The sequence below is a fragment of the Xiphophorus hellerii genome, chromosome 1 (genome assembly GCF_003331165.1).
Source record: "Xiphophorus hellerii strain 12219 chromosome 1, Xiphophorus_hellerii-4.1, whole genome shotgun sequence".
In the NCBI taxonomy this organism is placed as follows: Eukaryota; Metazoa; Chordata; class Actinopteri; order Cyprinodontiformes; family Poeciliidae; genus Xiphophorus; species Xiphophorus hellerii.
This window is the reverse complement of record NC_045672.1, coordinates 21,586,020-21,612,686: the sequence shown is the minus strand read 5'-3', so window position 1 is coordinate 21,612,686 and position 26,667 is coordinate 21,586,020. Positions and strand designations below refer to the sequence as shown.

At 37.2% G+C, this 26,667-nt stretch overlaps 2 protein-coding genes across 4 annotated transcripts in view; both read left to right on the top strand.

The window, feature by feature from the left end:
- LOC116719210 (fibulin-2-like) overlaps positions 1-8,955 on the top strand; it is a 31,470-nt gene extending 22,515 nt beyond the window's left edge. Inside the window, exons 8-17 of one of the 2 annotated variants that reach the window (XM_032561720.1) lie at positions 94-195; positions 1,447-1,578; positions 3,931-4,068; positions 4,817-4,957; positions 5,214-5,342; positions 6,060-6,185; positions 6,523-6,639; positions 6,721-6,849; positions 7,240-7,363; positions 8,122-8,955. In XM_032561720.1, the coding sequence (XP_032417611.1) occupies positions 94-195; positions 1,447-1,578; positions 3,931-4,068; positions 4,817-4,957; positions 5,214-5,342; positions 6,060-6,185; positions 6,523-6,639; positions 6,721-6,849; positions 7,240-7,363; positions 8,122-8,479 (1,496 nt within the window). In that variant the 3' untranslated portion in view covers positions 8,480-8,955. The remainder of the gene's footprint in view (positions 1-93; positions 196-1,446; positions 1,579-3,930; positions 4,069-4,816; positions 4,958-5,213; positions 5,343-6,059; positions 6,186-6,522; positions 6,640-6,720; positions 6,850-7,239; positions 7,364-8,121) is intronic. The other variant, XM_032561787.1, reaches the window with a different exon arrangement.
- A 14,170-nt stretch (positions 8,956-23,125) lies between these two features.
- On the top strand, positions 23,126-24,993 carry LOC116723270 (cerebellin-2-like). 2 transcript variants are annotated; one of them, XM_032568063.1, is made up of 5 exons: positions 23,126-23,428; positions 23,502-23,564; positions 23,650-23,754; positions 24,176-24,304; positions 24,399-24,993. In XM_032568063.1, the coding sequence occupies exons 1-5, from the start codon at positions 23,149-23,151 to the stop codon at positions 24,677-24,679; spliced, it is 858 nt and encodes a 285-aa protein (XP_032423954.1). In that variant the 5' UTR covers positions 23,126-23,148; the 3' UTR covers positions 24,680-24,993. The 2 variants fall into 2 exon arrangements, with proteins under 2 accessions (XP_032423954.1, XP_032423960.1); XM_032568069.1 differs by lacking the exon at positions 23,502-23,564.
- Positions 24,994-26,667: the final 1,674 nt, after the last annotated feature.

The window sequence follows — 26,667 nt, the reverse complement described above, 5'->3', positions numbered from 1 at the left end:
AGCTTTAAAAGCTCCTGCAAAGGCTCTTGTGTGTTTTATTGTATCAAAATTGCTGTGTAAGCTAATGACACAAAATATTTCAATATTTTTCAGGAAACAGCATTTGTGAGCAACAGTGCACCCCAGTGGGAGGAAGGCCACAGTGCTCCTGCTCCTTAGGCTTCTCCCTCAGAGCAGATGGACGTTCATGCGATGGTAATGAGCTGAAATGTCATAATAATGCAGAAAGTAATTCCATTTGGAAATCTGTGGTGACAGATGTGAACAGTAGATTGAAAATTATCCCATACCCCGGTCTTCAGAGGAATTTTGTTTCCAGTTGGTGAAGCTGTCCTGCAGAGACTGTCTGGCCCTGATTTGTCTCTTTCACTCATCAGTGCCTTACGATTTGCAGAGGAGATACAGCTCTAATCCCCTGTGGGAGAAGTTTTCATCTTGTTCCTGAACTGTCTATAATTGATGGATTATTCCAACTTTTCAGACATCATCAAAGTCTATCTCAACAGCAGCATACTATATATAGTTATTATATTCCACCAAAAATTATGGCGGACAGAGAATGATCATCTCCTGATCAATGAACTGGTGTAACTGAATCTGGGTTGCTGGCTGCTTCACTCAGACACATTGGTTGATGTCTTGTTGATGTTCTTTCAACACAGTGGAACCTCTTAGGCAGCAGTGGGCTTGTGGTGTTACTGTAAAATACATTCACATGTGTGCAATTAACTCAAATTTTTAATTCCTCTGGTCAGAGGAAACCAAAACCTTTGGAAAACATGCAAACATATGTTGGAGGGCTACTGCTGTGTATCGACCTGAGCAAAACATCTATCAAGTAATTGTGGAAGAAAACCTGTCCTTGACAGGAGCGGAAGTTCACCCTGCAGCCAGACAACAACCCTACACACACAGTCAGAGATTTTTTTAGAGACTGCTTTAGATCAGACCATATCAATTTGTCAGAATAACTATAAAATAATCCATCCAATCATCCATGCACTGTGACACACTATCTTAGAAACCATTATTCTCCTCTCCGAATAATGGTGGAAAGAAACCAAACATCTCCTGAACAATGAAGTGTCTGTCCAAGCTGTCTCTTAGGTCAAACTTATAAGATTTAAGCCATAACCACGGTTCCATCTGCTGCTTCACATCAGCTGGCTGTTGAAAGTGGCACAGAGAGTGGCTCCGAGTGCTGACAAATTTCTTATTGTATAAATGTTATTCTCAGTTTCTTTGTCTTCTATCTCTCTGCTGAAGGAGGCTCTGACTTGTCTCTTTAATCTGTTTCTAACTGCCGACTGTCACATTCAGAACTCGCAGTTGTTGACATTTATTGTACATCTTCTTGTCTGCTTTCTCTAAATCTTTTTACTTGTCCTTGCGTTCTATGCGCCTGTCATTGTTTGTATCCTGAAGCGTCTTGATTCTTTTCTGCAGACGTGGATGAGTGTTTGTCTGCACATGGCTGCCAGCTTAACGAGCGCTGCGTGAACACAAGGGGGAGTTATGTCTGTCAGAGACTGATCACCTGCCTGCCTGGATACCAAATCAGCAACGACATTTGTGAAGGTACTCTTCACTTTATCAGCACTGAGCTGTATCAGTGGGCTCACTTCCACCCACTGTGACCATTTTACCAAGGGAGGGATTTTGTATAGCTGGATGTTCACAATGTCAGGAAAGTGCATTGTTCAAGAATAATCTGCTGTACCTCCCCTGGGAGTTAGGCATTGCACATTAAACAAACCCCCCATCCCCTCAAATATACAAATTATTTAACTTAAAATGTCAGCCCACACAAGGAAGCATAACGATGACCTTTTTTTTTTACCGCCTCAATTGTTATTGTTTGCTATTAACAAACTCTTAAAAGGCTTGCCTGTGTGGTCGTTGTGGGCAGCACCCAACCTTGAGATTGTAATAGTAATCCTCCCAATACGTCTCATTATTTCCATGCTCCATAAATTGGGACCTTTCAGAAGTCTCATTCCCAAAGCTGCAGCGGTGTTCATGAGAAAAGGGTCTTCATGATGAGGGTGTTTCAGATGGACTATGAGGGCTATTTTCCGCCGTACATGGGGTTCAATGGTTCAGGCTCATGGATCCAGCTAATCCTCACTCCTAATGGAGGTTGATTCTTATAACAAGTCCTCTGTGGTTATTTGTTATCTTTGAACAACTGGCAGAAACAGGGACTGCAAAATAGATATATTCTACTCAAAGTACTCAAGGGATTTTGTTACGGGTGCTATTGAAGTATAAGGTCTTAAAGTTCCTTTTATGTACCAGCACAAAGTCAAGCCCAGTCTCTGCTTTAAACGGAAGAGTTCAAGTTTCTTTATTTCTTGTTTATGAGTAATAAATAAGACACAGAGGGAAAAATACAGAAGGATTGGGAACAACTCAGCACAAATGCTTTAGCTTTAATGGTCCATCCATGTTCTGGTGTTTCACCTGTGATTTTGAGATATATTGTAGATTATGCCAAAAACAGATGCATCTGCTCTGGATGGTTTCTGGCCATCTCATTTTAAAGATTTCAAATCACATTCAGTGTAGCTGACCTTGTACTCCCTCGAGGAATTATAAAGCCTTTATGGGAGAAGGTTAGTTTTATTTATTTTCCCTTAAATGTTGCCTCATTCTTCAGAAAAAAAAAAATTGGGGTTGAGCCACAGACTTGAGTATGTAGGTTGAGCCCATAAAAAATGTGTCAGCAACTCCGCTTAGTGGACTTCAAATCCAAATACTATATAGATCAGCTTGGCAGAACAAGATGTTAAGTATTAGCAGGGTGGATTGGACACCTTTTTAAATTTAAAGGGAAGCAAACACGCTTTCCTGCAGTATGAGATTTATTGTCAATAAGCATTGTTACAACAAAGAAACAATTGACTGAATGCAAATTTCCTTATGTCTTGTCTTATAAGGAAATTTGTGTATTGGATAATGTTTGAACTGCTTTTCCTGTTATATACTGGATTCTTTAGAGACACATAACAAGGTTATACTGTAAAGCTCTTTTGCTACATTGGAGGTTTTTTCTACATCAAAATCAAAATCTTCTATGTATTTAAGAAGATTATCTCAAAGCATTGTTAACAATGCATCAGAAAGATACATTTGTCTTAAACATTGGGGTCATATTTTATTATTGTATGCCCTGCTCTTTCAACATTTGTGTTATGAGTAAAAGGATTAGGACAGAGGTAAATTTATTCAAATATTACAAACCTGTGTTTCATTATTTTACTCAGTTTGCCTGTTCTCTGTGAGGGAGGTTGCTGTTCTCTTACTCATTTTTAACTTGTGTTTTTCTTTTTCTTAGAATCATGTTTATGTCAACTGAAAAGTGCACAGTCCCACTCTCCTGCTCCTAAAAACTAACCTTATCTGTGAAGGCCTGTCTGTTGCAGGCTTGCAGCTAATGGGCTTCTTTTCAGCTGCTACTGCGCCAAAATCCTGCAAACCCGCTAGAAACCAAAGCAAAATCATAATAACTTTTTTGTCCTCAAAGATTTCAAAGTTTCATTTTATACATTGACAGCAGATGGGCAAGATTGATTTAGAAAACATAAATCTTTCAGGATACAGGTGGTGGATTATTCTGGAGGAGGGTTTTGCATTTATCAATGTCACATAGAAAGAATTGAATGATGCGTAGGTCCACTGTTGTTTTTACTTATAAGCAGTATTCATCAAATAATAATAATAATAGAAAGATTCTGTGTATTTTAATTGTATTAAGACTGACTTGCAAAGAGGATGCTTCCAAGATGCATCTGTAGATCTGAACTGTAGTTCAGTTTACTACTGAACTACAGTGCCATCCAGTGGAAATATGCTGCATTACATCCACTTAATATATTTACAGTAAGTGATTTTCTCTGTCTTCATTTGTTTGTTGCTGTTTATTCCCAGACATTGATGAGTGCATGATGGGAAATCACAACTGTGGAGACAGGCTTGTGTGCTTGAACATAGCCGGCTCATTCAGGTGCAACCCCAAACCTATCTGTCCTGCAGGATTTAAACAGGACGCACAGGGCAACTGCATAGGTAAGACAGATTTTGTTTTACAATTAATTAATTGGTCACTGCTAATTATATGAAAAAGTTAATAAAATGAAAGAAAGATAATATTTTTTGAAATAGATGGATATACAAAAGCTTTCACAAATAAATTTCTCTCTAGTTTGAATAATTGCTGACAGGCCAAAGACAAGTAAAAAAAAAAAAAAAGTTTGCATTGTGTTGAAATTTGATGACATGCAACATTATGATATCCCTTATCTTATTTTCAAACCGATGAGTGAATCAGCCAAGGAATTTTCCCACACATGACTCACTGTCTACGAAGATGCATGGTTATACGCCATGCAGATGAATCAATTTTGTTGCAGTGGCAGAGGGGTTAAATGCCACACAGACAGGAGATCAGAGCCGTAGCTGTGAGGGGTTGCAGAGGGGGTGGATAAAAGCCAATCCTCTGTCCTCCTCCAGTACAAACTGATGCTGTGGAATTAGCCCCCAGGGGCAGGAACTTGGGCATGTCAAGGCAGCAGACGCCTCTATAAAAGGACTGCAGCAGAAATGCTCTGTGAAATGACAAACTGGAGAAAGTGCAACAACAAAGCTGTCCAAGAGAATGTGACTGTGTGATGTGTTTGCTTTGATATCACAGCACGGTGTGGCTAAAGTAATGCCCCCTGGTCTCTCGTGCCTTGTCTGTGTGGCTACAGGGTTCTCGTCCCATCTTTTGCTTTCTGCCCTTTTTTCTCTTTCCCTCTCTGTATCTCCATACCAGATATCAATGAGTGTACTACTTTGACCCAGCCATGCAGTTCAGGATTTACCTGCATCAACACAGCGGGGTCATACATTTGCCAAAGGAAGATGATATGTAGCCGTGGTTATCATGCAAGCCCTGATGGATCCAGATGTGTTGGTAAGATTTGCAATCATTGCACAAGATGCACAAATCATCAGATTTGATATACAGACTCAAAGTCAATTTGAGCAGAACAGATTTGTCTCACAGGAACATGCAGAGTGCTTAACTGAAATAGTCACACATTGGTAAAAGACTGAGAAGATCATCATTTCTATGATATTTAAACTGGAAATCTTCAAATGTTGCCATATTAGGCACCTGGGTACTGGGAGTTTGACATCTTTATGAGTTTTTTTTTTATCTCTCCTAGATGTGAATGAATGTGAGAGTGGCCTGCATCGATGTGCAGAGGGACAGTTGTGCCACAATATGGCTGGCTCATATCGTTGTGAGTGCCGGACGGGGTACCAGTATGATTCATTCAGGAGGATGTGCGTAGGTATGCTGAACATTATATGTGCTTAATCAAAAGGAACAAAAATTCTGTGTTAGATTCAATGATAGATTTAGATTATGGCATTGCAAATTATGTGAGCAAGTCTAACCTAAGTGTGATCAATAATTTGTTTAAAGTTTTTGCTAAGGTTGAAATGAAAATAAAATTCTTAATTTTTCATGGTCTTATTATGACACATGAATGTTTCGGATTTCTAATGAGTTTTAAAGGCCAAAGTTATTGCATTTTAGGTCTACACCAGCATCAGCAGGCACCGTCAGTGCTTCTTCAGGATTTTTTCTAGTTTTCTACTTATTCTGTTTTTGTTTTTTGTCTTCAGTTCTTAGTAATTTTGTCACTCTCACCCTTTAGCTCTAGAGGACCATTTTAATTCTCTGCCTGCTGTTTATTATTGTGGCTCTGAAGCAGTCCAGTCTTGTGCCTCTTGAATAAGCGAGTGGATTACAGATCACTGCTGCTGCTGCTTCACTCTCAGCACGAGTTTCACTGTGTTGTGATTCTCATAATAATACACTCCACTCAAGTGTTTAGACTATCAGCAGACAGATGAGTAGCACACATACACACTTTTGTGCAGGACGCTAAGAATGCACATTCTGTCTTTAACACATGCACCTGCACATATGGGTGCCAACATGCATGAAGCGCCCTTTTCCAAGGTATGATGATGATGATGATGATGGTCCTTCCTCCCCTCAGATATAAACGAGTGTTGGCGCTACCCTGGCCATCTGTGTGCCCAGACCTGTGAGAACACCCCGGGCTCTTATGAATGCTCGTGCACCTCTGGTTTCCGCTTATCTGCTGATGGCAAGAGCTGTGAAGGTGTGTTTTTGTTAATGTCAGTCGGTCTGAGCGTTTGTGCGTGTTGCTGCATGTTTTTTGGGGGTTTTTTTTTAGTAGATTTGTGTGTGAAAATATGCATGTCTGGACAGTGAGCTTGTGTACATTCACAAACAGTGTGGCTTAAAGGGTAAAGCTGGTTCTGGAAGTTTGATTAGTTGGATTAGTGTCACTATATGCCATGCCTAGAAGCAAAAACACAGCCAAAAGTATAATTGTCTTAATGACAACATCTTGTTTATACTTGTTGATTAAAACATTGAAGATTCTTTGATCAAATGAATTGTGACACTAATGAGTTCTAACCTCCAATCTGCAGATGTGAACGAGTGTTTGACTAGCCAGTGCAGTCAGGAGTGTGCCAACATCTATGGTTCCTACCAATGCTACTGCAGAAAGGGTTACTACCTCAGGGAGGATAGACACACCTGTGAAGGTGGGCACTTCAAACCTCAAATTCATACCAGACTTATGAGAGATTCATACCTTAATTTAATTAATCTTCTTTGTCATTCAGACATTGATGAATGTTCCCAGAGCATTGGCCACCTTTGTACCTACAGGTGTGTGAATACTCCAGGCAATTACCAGTGCGCGTGTCCTGAATATGGCTACGCCATGTCCCCAAATGGACGCTCTTGCAGAGGTAAGTGACTTAATCCCTCCTCCCAACACCAAACTGGAAGATATTTACTGTTTTTGCAGCTAATTCTGCACCGGTCTGCCTCACTGAGTTCTTCTCTGAAATTAATTTAGAAAATGCACAGCACCCATTTACCTTTAACAGAGTATGGTGTGAAAGTTCTGCTCAGATAAAAATAATTGGTAGTCTTACAGTGGTACAATAATTACACACTCTATAAAATTTTATTGGCCTAAAAATCTTGTCTTGCTAATTTGATTTTTTTTCCAGCTGGGTAACCTTTCTTGTTTTTTAGCTTTAAGGGATATCATAATGTTGCATGTCATCAACTACTCCAGTAGTGAACACTTGGCAAATAAACCAATCATTTTGTTCTTTCACTCCTTGATTTAGATATTGATGAATGCGCCACGGGGACTCATAACTGCTCTCTGGGTGAGAAGTGCTACAACATCCAAGGAGGGTACCGCTGCCTTTCGCTTAACTGTCCACCAAACTTCCGCAAAGTGACTGACACGTAAGTTGTAGCAACAATTTAAAGTCCCGGCTCACAATTCTGATTGAGACAATATTTAGCATAGCTAAGATGATTAGCATTGCTAAGACAATTCTTGGCTAAAAATTAAACACTTCCTCCAAAAAACTGAAGCTCTGAAAATTAATGTTTTCAAAAACTACTTGTGCAGCAGACAATCAGTTTTACTTAATGTCTGTGTCAATTTGGGCAGCACCTTACCCAGTTGCAAGACATTAAAACCAATATGATTTGCAAATTGCTGTTCTCAATGACCTGGCTGACGATTATCAATTGACAATTGATTGATATTAGAATATGGCAATGTATTTTTTGAAAACAAAGAAATGTGTTTACTAACAGAGGTTGGACAGCACTGAAGGCAGCAGACTACCTTAAGTTTATACCTTCCTAATATTCAACTCTAATTAAACTGCTTGACCCAGTAAGTGTTAAATATGTAATGTAATATAACATGATATAATATAATATAACTCTTGACTTGTTTTAAATATTAGTACTATCATCTTTTATAGTTATTAGCTTTTCTTAAACATTAACTTCTCCTCCTGATCCTCAAAAATGAGATATCTCAGAATGCTATTGTAGGTAACATACTGACTACTTGTAGCTACTCTACACTTTCCCACAGTTTAAAAAAAACAAACTTAAACAAACAATAAATTTCCAAAAATTTTGAATTGTACAACTGAGCAACAGCACCTTCCATGTACATTTTTTCCTTCCTTCGTTGCTTGTAGACGCTGTGAGCGGATCAGCTGTCTCGACTACCTACAGTGTCAGAACTCTCCTCAGAGAATCACCTACTACTACCTCAGCTTCCAGTCCAACATCGTCATCCCCGCTCAGATCTTCCGCATTGGTCCGGCTCCCGCCTACTCTGGAGACAACGTTATTGTGACTATCACAGAGGGGAATGAGGAAAACTACTTCAGCACCAGGAAACTGAATGCCTACACTGGTGCTGTGTTCCTACAGCGACAGGTGCAGAGCCCACAGGATTTTCTGATCACAGTAGAGATGAAACTTTGGAGGCAGGGGAAATTTGCCACCTTCCAAGCCAGGCTTTACGTCTTCATCACACCAAATTTACTCTAATGAGTGCTTGTGGTGAGGCCATTATGGAATACAGTTAATACAGTAAACTACTGTATGTCCTTTCCAATCAACATTTGACAATGCCGTTCTCTGTTGTGATGAGTTTGAACTGTTTGAGGAAGTTGTTGCTAGAAAAGTAGAATTTTAAAAAGATTACATCCTGTCATTTTTGTCACTAAGACTGCAATAAATCATCCAGTTTTGATTTATTTTGTTATATTTTGTCATATTACATTTCATATTTTCAAAACGTGTTTTCTGCAAAACTCAATGCCTCTAAGATTAAAACCTAATAATCAAATTTTGATGTCTAGATTATTTCAGAGCAATCTAACATTTTGTCTTACTTTGCAACGTGCACTGCTGCCTGTGTGTGTTTAAGAACTTAATTTAATGTTACCATATTTGTATGGAAAAATGTTTATCCCTGTAATTAAATATATTGCAAGTAGATGTATCATATTTCTATGTTGAATTCTGAGGTTTTATATATATATATATATATACATATATATATATACATATATATATATAGACCTTATATATATATATATATATAGTATTTTATACAAATATTTTAGAAAAAAATAAAGCTGTATCCTTTCTACAGACCTCATAGAAACTCATAGATAATAAATGATGGATTATAAAAGAAGTGTTTGTAAGTCCAATTATTATTATGAGGGCTTAAGAACTTAACACGAGATAAAAAGTGTTGCACTTCCACCTGCAGGAGTAAAAAGGTATTGCATTTTACTCTGTATAATTTAAATAAAAAAGTATAAACAGAAGCAAATAATGATCTCCATACTAAACATACTTTTTAGTGCTTCTGTAATTACCAGAAAGGTTATTTATATTAATCTGTGTCACATATCAGTTTTCTGTTCACCTGAATGAATTACAGTTTCTTTAACAATCCTTCCTCTTCACATGACTCATGATAATAGCTTCCCTTTAGTGACTGAGATGTTACTCCTGGTATGCATGGTTCATGACAGGGCCCCGCACACTGACTGATGTCTCTTTCCTCTAATTTGTTTTATCTGCTCTTCAAGAAAAAGTAGTGCTACCTTTTAGGAGAGGGAGAACTAAGGAGCCCCTGAAAGAGGAGCTAAACACATATCTGTCAAAGATTTAAGGGCCACTGACAGGAAATTTCATCTCACACCAAAGGGAAGTGAATGCGCAGTAGCAAATTGGAAAATATCCACAAAATCGCTATAATTAGCATTCACAATGCTGCAAAATGGCATCCAAAATGGCTGGTGCTTCCTTTGCAATATATCAATTGAAAGCAGCTAATGTTAGTACAACTATAAATGATGCATTATTTTAGCATCAGATACATTTCTTTCTTCAAAACCATGGAGCAGAGAGGGAAGAACTGATTTAAGGAAAATTAATGCAGAATACTCTCACTTTCATCAGGGTGAAATCACACTCCAGCACCTTTCTTCATGATGCTCCAGCTGGATGGCTTTGAAGCAAAGTTGTAAGTGGTGGAAGCAAAAATGTGATTAGTTTGCAGTTTTAGACATCGTACTCATTAAATCAAGAAACATGACCCAAGCACTGCCTTTTGATGTGGCTCTACCATTAACCTTCTTTCCTCGACTCCCTGTGTTAGCAGTGAGCTTCAGATTTGTCTCCAAGGGACATTTTGTCAGTGTGTTGTTTGTGTTGGTCAGTTACCTCTTCTTCTAAAGATCCAATCTGGGTACACTAAAAGTCTAATGAAAATACTACTAATTTTGTGGAAAGACAAAATTAAATATTAAATAAATATTAACTTAATCAGCAGACGGACAGCAAATTTGCCTCAGGGATTTCCTTTTAAACCAGTACTGAGATGCAGAAAACCAAAGATTTACTATAAACAAAAAATGTCGACCAGGTCAGCCGACATGATTTCATTGACCTCTTTGGTAAAAACAGCATCTCCAAGCTGATACCAAGTGTTTGGTGGGTTGAGTTCAGGATCCTCTCCTCGTTCATGGAAGTAGGCTTTATTAAACATCACTTTGTGGAGGAATGGACATCTTGGAGGATATACATGTAATTTTTAAGAAGCATTGTTACAACAAATAATTAACCAAACTCAAAAATACCTAGATTTTGTGCTATGGTTATATAGAAATCTAGCTTAAAACCTAAAGAAAGTGAGTCAACATTGAGAAGAGTTTTTGGGGTTCTGGTTCTGGTCTGTTTTTGCTTTTAATCTTTTTAATTCTGTATTTACCTTCGCGAGTGTTGAATAGCTTTTACATCTCCATATCTTACCGTGAAGTTAGGTCAGGTCAGTGGTTCCCAAAGTGTGGGGCGCGGGTGCAGTGCCATTGGGGGGCCGCGGGAAGCGGTATGGATGTACCATCTGCAAAGATGGTTTGTAGTATTTTGTTGCAACCTGAAGTGTGAAATAAATTTCAGTGGAGTTTGAAAACAAACTATATGTATAGGTTTATGTCTGGTTGAATGATGTGTGTGCCCAGTTGATTTTTTTTTTTTCATTTTTGGGGGGAGGGATTTTATTGTAATCTATAGGGGGGCCCAGAAAATCTTTGGGAACCACTGGGTTAGTTCATTGGTCTCACGTCATTGCTGTTAATTAATTTTCCAGTTATGTTTTTTCTCTCAACCGTCTTCCTTGTTTCCTTTACTTCCTTGTTCGTTTTTCTTCTATCGCTCTAGTTAAATCTGTTCCTGAGTTTCTATTTTCTTGGTTGTGCACTTTTAATCATGCAGATGTTTGTCAATGCTTCATTTCTAGATGATTTTTGTGATTTTCCAGTTTGTATTCATGTTTTACCATCTACCCTGGTCATGGTTTCTTAGATTTCTGCTTCTCATAGCTGAACCTCATCAGGTAATCATCCACCTGGTTCCTATTCTGTAATCACCCCACCCTGTATAAAACTGCCTGGACCTTTAAGCTCTTTGTTAGACTCTGTTTCATTAATCATACATCCAGATGCCACATTGCTGGAGTTCATAATGAACTTCCATATTCATGAGTTGATATGTTCGTCCAATAGGAATGTGCAGGATTACTGCTTTATTAAATAAAAAAATACAAATTCAGAAAATTATTTAAACAGTAACTTAAGATAATAAAAAAAAAACAACACAAACACTTTTTTAAAAAGTCAGGCTTTATAATTTTTTAAGACCATGGTTTCCAGCATTGTGACTTTTTTTAAGATGGTAAAAAGAGTCACAATGTAAACCTATTTATAGCACTTATTTAAACAATCCAGATCAGATGTTTAACATCATCAGCGTTGTAGTATAGATCTTCACACTTTTGCAAAATGACCATATAGACTGCTTTTAACTTCTACTTATGAAATAGTTCTGGGGAAAAAACTGCATTCTTACAATATTGGTGAAATGTCAGACAAAATGTGAAAACGTTTTTCTATTGCTAGGATGATGATCGCAGTTTTGAACAAAAAGTGTGTCCTCATTAAAAGGGGAAACCAAGAGCTCTGTAGTGATGTGGTTTAGCTGTACAGTTTGGGCGGAGGTCATTGCAAAGGGAGGGATGAGGATGATGAGCTGGGAGGGAGGGGGGAGGATGAGGAAGGGGAAGGTGGTGTCACAGACAAGCTTGTCTTTGATAGCTCAGGTGGTCATCACCTGAGGGGGAAAAAAGCATTAATGGGCATTCTCTACAGCAGACAAGCACAGGCTAGCGCTCCTCTTCTCTGGCTGCCATAAACAGGGGGGATGTATGCATCATTAGATAAAGGTGTGGCTAACGACCTGCAGTCAAACCCACCTCATACAGTGCATGTAGATCTCCCAGAACATCTCACTGCCTCTGACTGGATCCACCTGCAGTGGACCCACAACCCCTGCTGAGTTATTGATGTTTTTGTGGAGTGAGGGACTTTCTTAGAAAAAACAAAAATGCTAATAAATTAATTTTTTTTAAAAAAATACATAGATAGGTATGCAAAATGAGAAAGCTGTGTGGACAGAAAAAAATAATGATATTTAAAAAAAAAAAAAGGTTAAACCTTTTACAACCAGGTGTTATTGTGCTCGTCTCTGTGATAATTTGGAAGTTATAAGAGCCGAAAAAAAAACAGAGGAGCTGCAGAAGGAGCAACAAACATAGAGGAATTTGCCTAAGAGGAAAATGAGGGAAGGTATGCAAAGTTGCCTGTCACTCTGAGGCGCCCGATAGCTTAACCTATCATCTTATCAGAGTGTCATCTCTTCACAGTTATTGAGATATTTGATAATTGATCTCATATTCTACGTCTGACATCAGAACTGTTTATAATGCAACTTCCACAGGGAAGTTTAAAAAGCTTCCACACACACTAATATATATATATATATATATATATATATATATATATATATATATATATATATATTTTAATAAATGCTGATATAGCTTAACACATGAAAAAAGAGAAACTCATTTCTTCTGGAGCGGATGTCTAATGAAAAAATCTCTCCTCCAGTTCTCACTGGGTGGGACGATTTACTGGAGTCCTAATCACAGGTCAGTAACCTTGGCAGCAGGCCTCCTGACCGACAGCAGAGGAGTCAGAGATGATGATGCTCGGCGCTGGTAGCTGCCTTCCTGACAGCATGTTATGCAAAACATCTTTGGTATGTGTGACTTCTGAGACCGCTAACTGTGTTTTCTGTTCCCTAAAATTAGGATTACACCTGCAGGTCTACATGGTAGGTAATTACTAATTTGTAATGAATGGGTCAATACGTGCTGATTATATGTCACCAATCACTTTGATGGTTTTGGTTAGATTTGTTCAGATTTTCAAAGTATAGCTTGAAGCTGAGACGTTAGTTGCTTGACCCCGCCCAGAAATAGTTTGACTATCAAAAGACTGCAGCATAACTTACTTGATCTAAAACTGAAAGGTTCTGAGTCAAAGATATAAGGTTGTTATATTCACATTCTGTTTTTTTCCAGCGTGAAATAAACATAAAACATTGCACAGATATTTGTAGTTTATGACATTTTAATTGTTTGAAACTTCATTAAAACATTTGGAAAAGCTTTTAAAAACAGAGGTCTACGATTTTTGAAGCAGACACCGACTGTTGAAGATATTGAACCCCTTTTTGTTTCCCTTGTCTGTATTTCTGTATGAATACAAAATTGTTCTGTTAATAATGCATTATTTACTAACTTAGCAGGTATGTTTGAATTTCAACCTTCTATGGCTTGAATAAGTGAGTTACTGAGTGAGTTACTAATTCTTATTCCATTAATACCATTTGTAAAGTTTAGCAGCTTAGAGCAAAAAAAAAAGAATAAATAAATAAATAAAGCTGTATCTAATCCTTTTGCAGTAAGCGTCTGGATAAATCTAAAAAGAATTTTGGGACACCTATTTTTAGGTTGTATGATTTGATGTAATCTGGTGCAATTTAAATTTGTTCAGTGAACTTTGGCAAATAAACTTTGCCTTTTAAATTTTAATATCAATAAAATGCATTGAATGCATTAACTTGAACAGAAAACTGTCAGGATCTTGAGTTTGTTGAGTTTCTATTGTTACTTCGGTTCCTTCTTAATGATTCTAGTTAGGTTTATTTCTTGTGTCTTGTCCTTTTCTTAGTTACTCTAGTTTTTTTTTGTTTCTAATGTCAAGTTATTGTGTTAGATTCCATTTCCTCGTCCCCAGTGTGCTCTCCCTCGCCCCCTGTGTCTCTCTGTCTTTCTCTCTCTCTCCTCTGCCTGCATGCTTTCTGCTCTCTCTCCACACCTGCAATCAGTTAGGTCATCAGCCCATCTGCAAGGAGGAATGGGAGAGGACCCCCAAATCCAGGTGTGAAAAACTTGTTGCATGATTCTCATGAAAGGTCATGGCTTTACTAGCTCAAAGATTTTGACATTTCTGTTTTTTTTCTGTCAAGCATTCATGATAAATGATACAATTTTGGTAAATGGCTGCAAATTTAAAGGGATCTGAATACTTTCTGTCCCCAAAACATTCAAATGTTTTTCTATAAACAAAATAGAGCTATTTTTCTCAAATATTTTTCACAAATCAGTCTAAAAATATACACCAGTTCCTGTGACCCTGTAACCATGAGCGGGTAAGAATGGATTTTTAGTTACAGTTTTACATGCATCAAACCTGACACCTTAATTTAGGTCCACAAGACACAGATTTCCTTTTTTAATTACAGTCATGCTGACTAAAAAAGCCTCCCCTTTAAATTCTACGGTCACATTATATCTACATGTTATTCTCCCTATGTGGGCGGAGGGCATAGCATATTGTAATCTGGCTTGCATGCTTTTTGTCTAATTGAGGTTAGAGTTAAATCTTTTTAAACTTGATTAAGACCCAATTTTATCAATATGATGTAGAACAGATATATATGGTAAAAGCCTGTAATTGTGAAAGGGAGCATTTTCTTCTTACAATAACTATGTTTTCAGCAACAGGTTGCCTCTCTCTATAAAAACTTTGATTGTATTTTGACAAATCATCTTGAGTGCATGTACTCATAAATAAAAAAAAAAAGTCTGATTGCAACTTGACATACCTAAACAGCCAAATATTATAATACATTTTTTAAATAATAAAACAGCATAAATAATAATGTATTTATGTATTGCAATAAGAGTCAAATGACCTTCTATTACCTGGAAACTCCACATCATTTGCATCTGCTTCATTCAATCCCCCTTGTGTTTCTCCCCGATTTAAGTGGTGAAATTTCACAATATTGAGCAAATGAATTTGCAAGATGCAACAGGTACTGTGCTGCTTTCAAGGCTGTCTGCATACCAATGTGACCACAGTCTAACTATTACTCTCTTTATCTCTGCTCCCTCCGGCAGCGGAGCAGAAAACCTTGTGTTCTCTTTCCAAAACGACACGTCTTCGAAATTTCTGCGGGACATGTACATTTGTTTGTGTTTATGCCCAAAGCAAAGTATTTTGTGGTCAGTCTTTCATTTATAAAAGCAAAATTCATTAAGTGCAGGAACAAATTACATTAGGCCAATCCTTGAAAACACGTATTTTTTGTTATTTGCTAAAGACAACATTCACCTGAGCGCTGGGAGTGTTTTGTTATAAAAAGATTGATGCTTGTGTGCTTATGGGCTGTAAATCGTGCAATACGTGGCTGTGAGCAGTTTTATACTGACTGACAGCTGCTCAATATTCTTATTCATAAACACAAGCAGCAATCAGCATAAATCATGTCACTTACAGCTCTTTATACGCTTCAAGAAACCTTTTTTCAACGACAGCTTGATTTGTTGTTATTTCTGTCTAATTGTTGAACTTGTCACTGATGCGCACGCTTATGACTCACAAAAAAGCACGCCCAGATAATGGCCCTGTTGCAGAGGGAAATTTCCCCAGCTCTTCACAATATCTTGCACCAAACCACAAGAATGGTGCAGATATATCTGCACCCTCAGGAGGCCTTGCAGAAGGGCCCAGGTTTCACTCAGGGATAAAAATCAATCAATCAATCAATCAAATTTTATTTGTATAGCACATTTCAGCAGCAAGACATTTCAAAGTGCTTTACATCATTACAAACACAGAAACACAATGCAATATAGAATCAATCATTAAGTCAAGTTACATCAATAAATTTGTAATTGATTACATTTCAAATACAATTCTAAACAGGTGGGTTTTTAGTTGAGATTTAAAAGAAGTCAGTGTTTCAGCTGTTTTACAGTTTTCTGGAAGTTTGTTCCAAATTTGTGGTGCATAGATGCTGAATGCTGCTTCTCCTCGTTTGGTTCTGGTTCTGGGGATGCAGAGCAGACCAGAACCGGAAGACCTGAGAGGTCTGGAAGGTTGATACAATAAAAGCAGATCTTTAATGTATTGTGGTGCTAAGCCGTTCAGTGATTTATAAACTAACAACAGTATTTTAAAGTCTATTCTTTGAGCTACAGGGAGCCAGTGGAGGGACTTTAAAACTGGTGTTATGTGCTCCATCTTTCTGGTTTTAGTGAGAACGCGAGCAGAAGAATTCTGGATCAGCTGCAGCTGTTTGATTGATTTGTTGGACAGACCTGTGAAGACGCTGTTGCAATAATCAATACGACTGAAGATGAACGCATGGATGAGTTTCTCTAGATCTGGCTGAGACATTAGTCCTTTAATCCTGGAAATGTTCTTCAGGTGATAGAAGGCCGACTTAGTAACTGTATTTATGTGGCTCTGGAGGTTCAGGTCAGAGTCCATCACTACTCCCAGGTTTCGGGCCTGATCGCTGGTTTTCAGTTGTAATAACTGACGCTGTGCATTGACTCTAGATCATTCCCCTTTAGGTCCAAAAATAATAACTTCAGTTTTGTTTCTGTTCAGCTGGAGAAAGTTTTGGCACATCCACACATTTATCTGTTCTAAGCATCTGTTCAGTGATTGGATGGGCTCTGAGTCACCTGGTGACATCGTAATGTAGAGCTGTGTGTCATCTGCATAGTTATGGTAGCTAATATTATTTCCTGTTATAACCTGAGCTAGTGGGAGCATATAAATATTGAATAAGAGGGGTCCTAGGATGGAACCTTGGGGTACCCCACATGTGACCTTTGACCTCTTTGATGAAAAGTTTTCAATTGAAACAAAGAAATCCCTGTTCTTTATGTAGGATTCAAACCAGTTAAGCACTGGACCGGAGAGTCCGACCCAACTCTCCAGTCGATTCAGTAATATGTCATGGTCAACAGTGTCGAAAGCTGCACTGAGGTCCAACAGAACCAGCACTGTGGTTCTGCCACAGTCCGTATTTATATGGATGTCATTGAACACTTTTACGAGGGCGGTCTCCGTGCTGTGGTGAGCACGAAAACCAGACTGGAAGGAGTCAAAGAGGTTGGTTATAGTTAGGAAGCTAGTTAATTGTTTACACACAGCTTTTTCAATAACTTTGCTGATGAATGGGAGGTTAGAGATCGGCCTGTAATTCTGCATTAGTGATTTGTCCAGATTGTTCTTTTTTATAAGTGGTTTGATTACTGCTGTTTTCAAAGCCTGGGGGAAAACGCCTGATGAGAGCGATGAGTTTACTATTTGGATCAGATCAGCAGCAATAACAGGCAGGACTTTCTTAAAGAAATGTGTGGGTAAAACATCCAGACAGCAGGAACTGGAGCTTAGTTGACTTATAATTTCCTGTAGGGTTTTATAATTAAGTAGTTGAAATTGGGTCATTTTTCCTGTATTTGTTTTGTTTGGGCACAGCATTGGTACTGACTTTATAGTGGATGTACAGATTAATCCTCTGATTTTTTGAATTTTCTCTGAAAAGAAGCTGGAAAACTGGTTGCAGGCGGCAATACATTGGAATTCAGGCAGTAACATCACAGGAGGGTTTGTGATTCTGTCAACTGTTGCAAATAAAGCTCGAGCATTATTAATGTTTTTGTTTATGACATCTGCAAAGAAAGCCTCTCTTGCATGTTTTAGTGTTAAATGATAGTTACGTAGTCTTTCTTTATAGATGTCACAATGAACGTGGAGTTGAGTTTTACGCCATTTTCGTTCTGCCCTACTTCAGAGTTGTCTTGCAGATCTAACTGTTTGTGCATTTCTCCATGAAGATTTCTTTTTACCAGACACAACCTTCATTTTAATTGGGGCAATGGAATCAATAATATCTGAGACTTTAGACTGAAAATAATTTACCAACTTATCTACATCATTACAGCTTAAGGGTGAGGAAGAAGAGTAGATTTGATTAAAAGTTTCTGCTGTGTTTTCAGTGAGAGAACGTTTTGTGATGGTTGCTGTTTGTCCAAGTGGGTTAAAAGATAAAGAACTTTCAAAAATAACAGCAAAGTGATCCGACAGGGTGACATCAGTTACAGAGACATTGGAAATATTCACACCCTTACTGATAACCAGGTCCAGTGTGTGTACTTGAGTGTGTGTTGCTTGTTTGACATGTTGTGTTAGACCAAAAGTCTCTAAAATATTAGCGAGCTTTTTTGCCCCTCTGTCTTGGGGGTTGTCAACATGAATGTTGAAATCACCAACAATTATTAAACAATCATAATCAATACATATAAGAGATAGAAGTTCATTCAAGTCAGTAAAGAAATTTTCCACAAAAGTTGGAGTTTTGTATAGAGTGACAGACAAAGTTCGTTTGTGGCCTTTAACCTCAATTCCAAGATACTCAAAAGAGGTGAAGTGACCCAAAGAGATTTTACTACAATTTATGGTATTCTTAAATATTGAAGCCACGCCTCCTCCTTTTTTGTGTTTTCTATTCTCACTGAAGAAATTGTAGTTAGGAGGCACAGATTCAATTAGTACGATCGATTCATTATTATCATTCAACCATGTTTCTGTCAGAAACATAACATCGATATTATGCTCAGTGATGAAATCATTAATTAATAGAGCTTTAGCACAGAGAGATCTGGTATTTAAAAGAGCTAGTTTAAGTGACTTGGAGGCCAAGAAATCTTCAGTCTGAGGTTCCTTTAGGCAGAAACCTCACCTGTCATCATATCTGTAGCTGACTGAAAAAAGTTACTAAACACTTGTGGAAATTTCTTTTAGGTAGGTGGCTAATAAATAATGTTGATAAAATATAATCTTTGTGTTTCCTAAAATGTTTGCGGCAGCAGAACCTCTTCTCAAGAAATACACTTGGCACTACAACTACTAACTACTACTGCAAACTTTTTTGGTTTAGTTTAATATGAAAACTATGTCTGAACAGTGTGCTAATAACATCCACTCATTGAAAAATATTGTTTTGCGTTTTTGTACATTCAAAACTCTGCTTACACTTGGTCATCAACATTAACATCTTTTATTAAATGGTTTCTAGGTTTGCACAACCTTTTTTAGTGTAAAATTAACCTCCATTGGTGGCCACCACTAACTAAAAAGGTAGTTGTTCTAACCCTTAAACACTGATCAAAAACATTAGCTCTATTAACACACTATGACCAAATAGCTATTGGAAGCTAGTGCTACATAACTAAATTCTACTACTGATGCCAATGACACACAATATGTTAAAACGGAGTATGTCACTCTCAACAGGGTCAAAGTTGTTATTGCACACCTACCTGTGTGATTCAGAAAGTGATTGTTTAAAACAGACCTGTCACTCATGGTTTCAGTTCTATAGTTGTACAGTATTGCTAACTCTGCTGCTGATTATTCCTAATTGACCACTGTGATCAGAAAGCACACAATCAGGACATCATTCTGGGTAAAGCATAAAAGTGATTTGCCGCATTGTATCACGGAAGGAGAGGAAGCAGAGCTGCTGCCTTAACAGTTTTAACCCACTGCTAAATAGGAGTATATATATATACTGTATATATATGCATATCTAACTACTTGAAAATATTTTAACAGTTGATAACCAAAATTTATTCAACTGAAAGTTTGCATTCATCCAAATAAATTGGCACGTTAGAATTTATTTGGAAAAAATATATTTAGGGAAAGCTAAGTGCACTAAACGTTTTCAAAGTTTGCAACAACTCTAAAGTGCTAAATGCAATTTAGTTCTGCTGTTAGCGCATCAGCACATTAGAGGAAGGATGAGATCTTGTTGCTTTGCAGTTATCTGGTGAGTAAGTGTTGATTTCCTACTTCATTCTACAATAATTATTATCTCAATCAATCTCATAAGGTTGAAAAAGAGAAGCAGTTTAATGGAGGAATTCCTTTTGGTTCTAAAACAAATTAAAAAAAACACTAGAAAGAAAGGTCAATTAGAAAGGTCCTTTACTTGGTCTGAAATCAGTCATATAATCGATCTGGATTGCTGCTAGAACAGCTTCAACACTCTTGCCTCTTCTTTTGCCAGATGAGGTGGTCTCTGCACAAACAGAAGCTATTCTGGCCAAAAGTCCCCAAGAAGCTCGAAGGCTGTAGTTTCTGTTTATGTTACTTTTTTATACCTGTATTCAGTATAAATTTGTCCTAGAGCAAGACAGAACTTGACAACACAATTCTATTACAACAAAATACAATGCAGAGAGATTGTACTGATTGAAAGAATGCCAAGAACATATTCAGATTAGCAATGCAAAAGTAAAATGTAAATAAATAATAATAATAATAATAATAATAATAATAATTCAATACAACAATATAAAACAAATCTTAGTATTAGGATTCGGTTTTAGTCACTTTTCAGGTTGCGACAAATTGCTGCTTTTTTATTTAACTCATTTATTGCAGCAGGAATAAAACTGTTAGAGCTACAGTATGTTTTACACTTATACGAGCTAGAAACCTTGACCTAATGACAAGAATCTGAAACTCCATGGAGTGAGAGCCATTTTGCAAAATAGCTGTTGTACCTGCTCGATGTACAGAGATGTCTGATGCAGATAAGGCTCACCAGTCAGCCAGCTGGATCATTTCACTGTCTGGTCCAGGTTGTTTTGTTGTTTTTTTTCGTTTGTTTGTTTGTTTTAAGAAAAATGTCCTTACCATAAGTGACTGATTTAATAAAAGCTTGATAAAAGATAGTCATTATTCTGTTAAGATGAAAATGTGAGTTTCCTTTGAAAACCAAAAACAAGTAGATTGGGCTTTGTTCTAGATGAGTTCACCTTGTTTCTTACTGTCTGTGTAGAGGCCACTGGACCAAATGGATTTTGGTAAGAGTGTCTCTATATCTCACCATTTAGACAATAAAGAAAATATTTTGTTTTTTTCATGTGGTAAAAGCTACTGAGAAAGAAACAATAACACTATTATCTCCTGGTTGAGGCTGCTTTGAATTTAGGACAAGAAAAGTTATTCACTTTCAGGGTTTATGCATTTAAATCAGTTTTCGAAGTGACCTTATCAAAGATTGTTTTAAAACTTCTCAAAAATGTCTAAAACATTGCTAGTATTTGTTATGGCTAAGCTCCGTGGAGTTTATTTTATGAAATAAGTCAAATTTGAGGTGATATGTTTACAACATAGAGTATGGTTAAAGCTAAAGTTTTAATTTAAATCAAGTTTTTTTATTCCCTGTGTTGCAAACAAAAACAGTCAGGAATTTTTTTTTTTTTTTTATTAAATAATATATTTTGAAATAACAGAGTTACCACCAACATACTGACTGTTTCTGTGGCCAAACAACTTTATCATTTCCCAATCTGAGTAGAACATGATATTCCAAACAGAAAAGTCTTTACCTCTGTGAACTGGGTCAAGTTCTCCTTCTGGAAAGCCAAACCTTTTTCCATGACTCCCATGCAGGATGAAATTGTGCAACCATGCTGTAAATGTTGATTTAGAGCCAACAGCTGCAAACATGCCTGCAGGCCTTGTGATTAAACTTCACATATATTTTTGGATAAAACTGATGGAAGTTTATAGATTCTGTCGCAGCTGATTTTTAAGGGTTTAATTTTTTAAGATAAATAATCTGGAGCTGATTTAAATTTGTTTAAATATTCACAATTTGACATCAAACACAGATACTAATTGAAAAATAAAACTTATAAAGACAGTGACTAGTCTTTACTTACATATCCCATTAATGTTTTTCATCCTTCTTTTACAACCCCAAACGTCCATGTATGTCTTGGTTTTATGTGAGCAACTAAAGGAGTCAGGCGTTGTGAGGTGGAAGTAAAATGATAAATAATTTTCTCTTTTTTTTCTCAAAAATAAAAATGATAGTTTTCTACAAATTTGTATTCTTCAATTAGGAAACACTTTATAGAAACAATTTTACTGCAGATACAGGTGCAAGTTTTATGGAGTATGTCTCACATACCAAAAAAAAAGACTATTTGCATCCATTCTTCTTGGAAAAATAGCCAAAGCTTAGTCAGACTGGATCAAAGACAGCATATTAAATTCTTGCCACAAGATACTCTTTTCAGTTTAGGTCTGGACTCTGACCAGGCATTTCTAATACATGATTGTGCTTCAATCTAAATTATTCTGTTGTAGCTCTAGCTGTGATCAGTCTTCTTTTACAACCTCTGACAAGGTTTCTGGAAGTACGTACTCCCCCATATTGCACTCCATCCCCCATATTTCCAGCAATTGTGACTAATTTCCCTATTCATAAAAAAAAAAATAGCATCTTACTGTGTGGTGATGCACAGCAATGCTTCATGCTGTAAATGATTTGTTCAGGAAAATGAGCAGTTAGTTTTCTGCCACATATGTTTCTGCCACATATGTCTGTCTGCATTTATCTCTTCTGGTCAGAACGCCGTCTTCCATGTTCTGTCCCTAAAGAGGACTTCTTGTGGTTTTAATTCAACGAGCTTTATTTTTGTCACTTTGTCACAATGACCAGATTTTTGTAGTTAATGACTAATAGTTGTCCTAACAACAAGTTGAGATGTTGATCTTTCTCCTCCATAGTTACCAAGAGCCTCTTGGCTGCTTCTCTGAGATGCTCTCCTTGTCCCCATGTGTCGATATTAACTATGTTTTTTGTAATGTGAAAACAATTAAAAAGGTTTTAATGCAATCGTAGAGGTGTCCTGCTCCTCTAAGATTGCATTATTTGTATGATGTTTACTCTGGTTAATCCTCTACTACTTGGCACACCACTCTAACCCGTAGGTGTGCTGTTTCACAACAATGGTAAATCAATATTGTCCTGACATATGTGGACATGACGTCACCAATAAATAACCCACATAAATAGCCCAATTTGCACATTGCACAAGCAGAAAGATAGTAAACAAGTTTATCATGAGAGCCTTTTTAACCTTCTTCATCTTGTTGCTCTGTAATCTGTACAGGGCACAAGAACACAGCAGTAGCAGAGCTACCAGTGCCAAGGAAGCGTCTGAGACTGATATGTCCAAATCAGAGGAAAATAAAAAAAAGCTGGAGCCTCAGCTTGACATCTGGGAGGAGCTGAGAAACCTGCGAGATTTGGTATTGGAACAAGCAGTAGATTTAAGGCTTCTGTCAGCAAAACTGGCAGAAAGTGACAGTCTAGTTCAGGTCCTGCAGGAGGAGATTACAGGTATTCATTGATTATGTTTAAGCTTAATAACACATGCATGGAGCTGATGCTTAAGGATGCTTTCATGTTACAGTAATGAAGGACAGACTGACTGCAGCAGAGACTCTGGTTGAAGAAATGCAGATGGAAGGAGAAGGTATCTACTGAAAGTTGGATGAAGACGTTTGTCTTATAGGTGTGAATTGTGAACATTTACAATCACAACTTTTTTATCTGTTCAGCTCAATCTGCAGAACTTACAATGACGCAGCAAAAACTCGACATCGTACAGGAAAGGCTATTAGTGAACGTAGCTCATGTGGAAGAGTTGCAGGAGAAACAGGAAGGTAAGGTTTTAGCCTTTAATTTTTGTGTCCTTAGTTTTGTGCATTTGTTTCATGAATTAATACAGTTTATCTGGTTATTTTAAGAACAAAGTCTGGCACTGCAGAAGCTACAATATACCAGCAATGGTTACAAGTTTTTTGATACTGTGTTTCTGTAGTCATAAAATCAATAAACCCCTTTTGGTTGGGTTTTGGATATACTTCAGTTTTCATAACCTTTTGTAGAATGAATTTATCTTTATTTAATTGGCACTAATAATGTGAATTGGGTTGTGACTGCATACACCAGTTGTTAGAAGTAAAAAAATAAAGCGTAACAATTTGCAGAACGTGTACTTTATTTTTACTATCATTGTAAGTTTTTATAAATTTTGTTAATGTCAAAACTAATGGTGTGATATTTTCACAAACTTTATTACAGTGAGCAAAGTGGCTTTTTCTACTTCTCTGCTGTTAACCGGTGAAGGTTACACATACTATCCAGAGTTTACCACTCTTGTCTACAAAAATGTTTTTACCAACATTGGAAACCACTACAGCCCAGTCACAGGTATACACTTATTGTATTTTTCCTTGAATCTAGGAAAAATTGTTTTATTAACGTTGCTTGAATACATTTTGACTTCTTGATCCTATTGTTTCAGGTTACTTCACTGCCCCAGTAAGAGGAGTATATTACTTCAGATTCACCGGCCAACTTGGGTATAATGATGATGTTATAAGGTTGAGACTTGTCAAGAATGAAGATCCCATAGTGCTTTCAGGGGATCGTGTTTGTGAGTTTGATCGTGAGGACAATGTGTCCAATGGAGCTGTGTTGCATTTAGAGATCAATGATGTTGTTGCTGTTCAGTTAGGTGGCTATGTCTGGGATGACAATTATCATAGAACCACCTTTAGTGGATTTCTCCTCTTTGCCTTGTAGATATTAATCTTTACGAGACATCACAAACATACTTATTGATCTACTCATTTATCATGAACAGACTTTCTCCTTTTCTTGACATGACTTTCCAAAGGTTTTAGTCCTTTACATTTATTTTAAAATCTAAAGTACAAAAGCTGACTATAAATTTATCGCTGATATTTTTACAGCATTTTTAAATGCATTTATTAAAACGTAATTACTTTTTGCTCCAATTTAACTGGATGCAAATTAAACCCGTTTGAATTTCAAAGATTCCTAGTGACTACATTTGTTGTAATTAGTTCTAAATAAAAATATTAGTTAAAACAATTGATTTTGTAATGAGGTGGTTCTTGAATTCCTTGTAAAAAATAAATGTCTGACTAAATTTTTAAACTTGTTTTAAAGGGCGGATATTATTTAATATCAACTTTTTTCAGGTTTACATCGTGCTATAGTATTATGTCACAGTGAACCACGTATGTTTGAGAAATCCTTGAATCAGCCATGGCAGCCATTCAGGTATGGCTAAGTGTTTGCTCACACAAAGTGCCACCTATTTCCTCAAACCCCCTGGTAGCTGCAGTCTCCAGCTAAACTCACCTGTGCATCTCATCAGCTCCTCCAGACTAGCGACAGCAGCAATTAGGAAACACCTGGCCGAACTATGCGTCTGCTGAATTGATCATAATTACTACATATCAGTCCAACTCTCCTAACAATAGTGGTTAATGGCATAGTGGAGTAACCTTCTTATGATGACATTATAAAAGTGGAGTGTAGGGAAAATAAGAAGCTTCTCAAAGACACAGAGGCCCAATTTCAAGGTGTCAAATTTCTTTTAATTTATGTTCTAATACATACAGCATTTTATAGCAACTGAAGAAAAGTGTTACTGGGTTCTTTTACAAAAAGAGACCATGTGCCTGAAACGTACCTAACACCACCCTTTTAAATATTTATTTCACCATATAAGAAAGAGAAGAGAAACTGCAAAGCTATACATACAAGTCTGGAGGTCTCAGTTAGTATGTTATATATAAAAATTTGTCAAATAGACCAGTAGTTTGTTTGGAAAGCTTCGCAAGCGAAAGCTTCCTCTCTCTAAAAGAAATATGACAGCACAGCCTTGTTAAATTGTATGTAAGTTAAACACAAGACTTTTAGAACAAAAACCTTTGGATAAATGAATCCAAATTAGAGATGTTACTGTAATGCCTAATTCAAACTTCAGAGTTTGCTCTCAACGTGACAACAAGGCCATCTGTACTCGTCCATCAGAGTTCTGGTTTTGTAGCAGTGTTGCCTGAACAAAACAGAGATAATTTAAGCTATTCCTGGTCATAAGGTGGCACCAAACACACACCAGACAAAGAAAATGACAAGTAGAATCAAGACCAGAAGAAGAAAAACAACAAAGCTTCCTTTATTGATATGCATTGATGAGACATCTGGTCTTTTCCCAGGGAGGATAATTTCTGTCTCTGTGACAAGAATGAAAAAAGACTGCAATAATTTTCAGATAATAGATCATTTGTGTTCTTGCTTTTCGATTATTTTCCTCTCTTGTTCTGAGCAGACTGTTAATAACATATGCACGCAAATGCATTATTGCCACTTAGTGGACTGTAGTGGAAAATCTTAAATGGAACACAGTTGGTACTCAAAATTTGCCATTGTGAGGTGCAAGCTGCTTGTGTCACTGGACAGAACAGTTGACATGACTTATCCCACATCAAGTAGATCCTTCAAAAGAGGCAGCCCCTGAAATTAGATACACTTAAAGTGGTATATAAAGCCCATTATATGTAAGCATGTGAAACCATGTATATAGCATAGGATTAATCTGATCATTGCCTTCCTGTGCATAAATCAGTTTCTGCAAGTCTCAATAAGCTGAAGCCAGGATGTATTGTGAGATGCACCTAAATTCCTTTACAGACGTAGCCATATGCATGGATGTTGCTGCTTCAGATGTTGTGCAGAACTTTTCTCATGACTTTGGC